The sequence below is a fragment of the Falco cherrug genome, chromosome Z, assembly GCF_023634085.1.
Source record: "Falco cherrug isolate bFalChe1 chromosome Z, bFalChe1.pri, whole genome shotgun sequence".
NCBI lineage: Eukaryota > Metazoa > Chordata > Aves > Falconiformes > Falconidae > Falco > Falco cherrug.
Genome location: NC_073720.1, coordinates 19,267,947 through 19,272,769, shown reverse-complemented (window position 1 = coordinate 19,272,769; position 4,823 = coordinate 19,267,947). Strand labels below are relative to the sequence as shown.

Genomic DNA, 4,823 nt, shown 5'->3' with positions numbered 1-4,823 from the left:
TCATAAAGAGTCTGTATTTAACTTGGCACTTTCCATTCCACATTCTTTACTATTCATAGCACAGCAGTCATACTCACCTCTAGTACACATAAAAGGAGGCAGTTTGACTTGCAGCTGCAGATCTCCTCAAATTTGAGTATTTACAAACTCACTTACAGGTCTATTTTTTTTAAATGTTGAGAAGACCAGATACTAGATATAGTGGGTGGATTTTTTTTTTTCCATCCCTACCATTTTCATGAAATGAGAGGCACTCATTGAGAAATGAAACCTGTGTCTGTAGTAAGGAACCCGGGCACTTAAAATTAGGTTCATGTAGAGCCCATGCTCATATAGGGAGACTAGGACTGTACATGGGCAGAAAAATTTGCTCTTAAAAACACACTTGTGGCATCTCAGCCTAAAATGCCAAGCAACATGAAGAATATAATATTCATCTCATTGAAAAACAAGACTACCTAAAATGCGTAAGAATAAAGGCATCCATGCTAGAGTAATGCATTTTTATTACCAGGTCTTCACAAGGAAGAATTTGTTCCTTTTGGGTATTTGAAAGCAATATATTTTTTCTTCAGTTGCTAATAGATAGCAGAATATGTTAAACAAGACCAATTTTCTAAATGTCTTTGAATGTTTTATTTCAGATTAATTTGTCTTCGACAGGAAGTATCATTTACTATGTTTTCAAGCAGATAGAGTCAGTGATTACTCCTTTTTCTTTTAGTCTCAAACATGCAACACACTTCTAAGTAATCTTCCACATTTGGGTGTTTGTTTCTGGTTTTGGTTTGGTTTTTTTTTTTTGTATACAAGCTTGAATGGTGGAAAGAAGGTTTTTTTCTTGATGGTATCCTTCAGTTTGTGTGCTTTTCCAGAGCCTAATCTCAAAAATTAGAAAACAGATTTTTTTAGTATGTATGTTAAATTTCCATAAGACTTAAAACCTGCCTATTGCTTCTTTGATGATTATCATTATGTATAACAAATGCATATTCCTTAGAAATATAACTACTCCTACTGAACTCACAAATGTGTTTTATTTTCGATATCAAATAGATTTTTTTTTTCTCTTGCTGTGACTAGCCTAAGTTTTCTACTGTCCAAAAAGCCTGGCTTTCCAACACATATGTAGCTGCAGGCAAGCAGTCTAACATTTCATATCAAACAATAAACACAGCATACTGAATAATAAATACAGATTTTCCTTTACTGTAATATAAATACAGCTACATGCTTACTACACTCTACAGTGTTGCTTTAATGATAATATTTTGTTATATTAAGAATTATTTTATCTCACCAATAAACTATGGACAAGGTTCTAATTCTCTCCCACCGAGTTCTTCATTTCAACAACCAAAATGCCATCGTGGCAGAAAAGCGCAGACAAGTCTTTGTTCTCCACTCCATCGGGTAATTTGTATTGTCTGGTAAAGCTTCTGGATATGAAACCGTGTTCGTCCATCCTGGGTCCGTGCTGGGCTTTGATCAGGAGCCAGCCTTCAAAAGTCTGAATAATGATATCTTCAGGTCGAAACTGCACAACGTCCAGCAAGACCCGAAAGCGTGCGTTTTCCTCCTCCGGGACACTATTCCTGGCTCCATCTGTACTTTCAGTGACACACCTTCTGCTGCTCAGTGCAGCTGTAGAAGGGCCCGGCAAAGCATATAAAGAGTGGTCCAGCCTGTGCGCTTCCAGCTCTTGGGCAGCAAACTGCTCTTGATAGCGTACGGGGGTTTCCACCCAGTGCCTTATAACAGCTTCTGCCATGGCCAAGGCAGAACGATAAGCGGCTGCTCCTGTGGCTTTGGGGAAACTGCAGAGTCAGAGCAAACTCTTCCCAGTCATATGCCTTACCCACAGGCTAGTTTGTCGGCTGATGTTGCCGTTTGCTTTTAGCACAGGCAGAGCTTAACATTTAATAGGGTGTGCTGTGCTCCACTGCCAGGAGACTTGTTTCATCTTTTCTCCACTAACAATAGAGCACTATTTATAGTGCTGGGGTCTTGAGTGGCTTCAACACATGCACATCTTTCATGTGTAACCAGCAAAAGCACAATTTTAATGCACCTCTGATCACTGCAATATTGTGCTGCATGTCATTATGAATAATGAGCAAAGAGATTCATTGATTTAAATGGAAGGTTAATGATTCTGTTTTTCCAAGGGGTATGCGGCAATAGATATAAACTCTGTATTTCTTCTAACTGAAATACTGAGGGAAGAGATTTAAATAGCTTGACGGTAGGAAGGGAGCAGATTTCATGTTAGGTGAACTGTGAAATTATTGAGCATATTGGACATCATTGCAGAAGTTGTGCACATGTGCAAAACAGCCACGGTTAACCCTGTTGTTTGTGGTAGGAGGGAACCGTAACAACCCCTGCCCAGAGAGGAGGTTTGAAGGGCTATGTCTGCAGTCTGAGTGACCTACAAACACAGCACAGCCTTCTCCAGTGTGCCAGGGGGTCAGACTCAGACCGCAGGGAGAATTACAATGAAAGCTCATGTGTCACAGCTTCCAGGAGACAGCAGACTGATTTTACCCCATCAGAATACTAAAAACAACTCGAAATCCTTTATGCTATCACATTGTACCAGCAGCCTTCATCTTCCGGGGCTTAAGAGCTTTAATCTATGATCCCATCTACTGCATGTGTCTGGGGAGCAGGACTGATGACCTCAAAGGCTCTCTGTGGTGTCATCTTCTTGCCACTCTGTGATCTCAAGGCAAATAATGCCTACAAGTGTTACTAGTTTGGTTAACAAGACCTAAGAGGAAAGAGGAGAAAAAAGGGAAAAGCATTACCAAATTGTAGTTTGTTTGCTAGAAAATCCCCCTAGCTGGGCTTGGCAATGTAAAGCAGAACGCACAATGGCAACTGATAGTGAAAACTGCTTATTTCCCTGAGTTGCACTGATGCTAGAAGTAGTCTAACAAGATTCTTTTATTCCTTCTTGCTTGGCTATTTTCATTCAAAGCTCTGTCTCTCTTTCGTTTTTACATCTCCCATTACCATGAAAATGGCAAGTCAGTTTATACTGTATCTTTGTTTGCTAATGGACTCATGAAGGAAGAGGCAGCTGAATTTCGATAGCTGTCAGAAATGAACCTCTGTATTAAGTTGATAGCAGAGCAGGATTACCAGACATAGCTATAATTAAAGTTCTAAGGTTGCTATTTTATTTTAAGCTCATGAAGGCTGCATCATAAGGTAAGGAAATTTTCAAAGGCAGATCAAAGTTCAAGATAACTTACATCAATGGCCAACCATTTAATGTATTGTGGGAAAGGAGAGTTGAGCTACTTTATTTAACTATTGGCTCTTCCATCAAACTGTCCTCCAGTAAGCATTTAAAAATGCAATTCCAAATGTATGGCTTGCTAAAATAGTGATAAAAATAATCTGGAACATTGCCAGTTATCTGTTCAGCAGCTGTTTTCTGTTTTGCTAGCCAATAATTCACTTGATGAGAAAACTTTAACCCTGAAGTGAAGCAGTATGTCTGGTTGGTTGTGATATTGTGCTTTTAGAGACTGCTGAAAGTTATTGCTGTCCCTACTGAATTCTGTGGTGACAGTCTGACTTATTTTACGTCAATTTTGCATTTCATTAATAAATGTTCTGCACAGGAATATGGCATTATTTTTTAATTTATTTTATTTTAATTATTCCCATCTTCTCTGGAAAAAAGTAAACTTGCCTATGCTTACACTTTAAAGGAAAACAGAAATTACCACCTCAGTGCAGCTCACTGTGGGAAAACATTGTCTATTCCTAGAAACTGTTGCGTTAGTCTTTCAAATGTTCATGTTAAGTATACTTGGAACTGTCTGTCTGGTCCAATTAGCACAAAAGATGCTTTGAATATGTCATGGATGGAAACATGCACTTCACCTTCAAGAAAACAGCAACGATGCATTTATTCATATAATACAGTGAGTTAACAAAGTTCAATGTTAATGCAACAGTGGTTTAACAAGACTCGATGGCAAGGTACACTTGAGTATTTACTGCGCAGAGGACAGGGTCAGACAAAACCGTCAAGGAGACCCTCCCGCTGAGTGATGAGGTTCAGAGAGGACCCCCTTGCGTTCTAAACTGCTGCTCAGGGGGGAGTTTAGGTGCGGCCAGATCCAGACTTAGTCAACAGTTTAAATCTAAAGAATTATATATGCGCAATCTAAGATTTCGAAGTTTAGCATGCCATTAGCCACTTACCAAGAATCTGTTGCGGCAAGGAATCTCGCAGCCCCGAGGAGTAACCTTGAGAGGCATCCCTGTTCAAGGGGAGATACTGGCGCGCAGCCCCCTACCATCAGAAGAGATCAGTGGGTCTCGGGCTGTCCAGTAGCTATGGAGTGAGATGATTGACTTATTTGCATACCGACTGCAGAGGTTAGTTTCTTACAAACTTGGCTTGAGTCAGAGCTTGACCAGCACTGTTAGGTGGGCGCGCTGTTCAAATGAACCCTTGGCTGTCGTGTTGTTATCTGTCTCACCCAAATCCACTTTGAGTCGGATGCAGCCGTCACGACCAGACAAATCCACTACGACCAGCACTGGTGGTCATCACTTGAGCAGGGTTATGGGAAATAAAGGTCAGGTGGGGGGGAGTGGTGGGCAGGGGGAGCACACCACCATAGATACCCTTTAAATGTATGTCATATACAAAGCTCTACAAAAGTTTATAGGATTCCTTTCTACTCTGTAGGACAAGGAATCAGAAAGATGTTGGTAATGAAGCTGTGTAGTTCTTTCTGCTCTGCTATCCTGCTCCTCAGTCCCAGTTCTGTCTTCTTTCTGTTTGCCACCTAAGG

At 40.5% G+C, this 4,823-nt stretch overlaps 1 protein-coding gene across 1 annotated transcript; it reads right to left on the bottom strand.

Moving 5' to 3' along the window:
• Nucleotides 1-621: 621 nt before the first annotated feature.
• Nucleotides 622-4,148, bottom strand: HSPB3 (heat shock protein family B (small) member 3). Its single transcript, XM_005443917.4, has 2 exons — nucleotides 1,301-4,148; nucleotides 622-878 (listed from the first exon to the last, which is right to left on the bottom strand). The coding sequence occupies exon 1, from the start codon at nucleotides 1,769-1,771 to the stop codon at nucleotides 1,322-1,324; it is 450 nt and encodes a 149-aa protein (XP_005443974.1). The 5' UTR covers nucleotides 1,772-4,148; the 3' UTR covers nucleotides 622-878; nucleotides 1,301-1,321.
• Nucleotides 4,149-4,823: the final 675 nt, after the last annotated feature.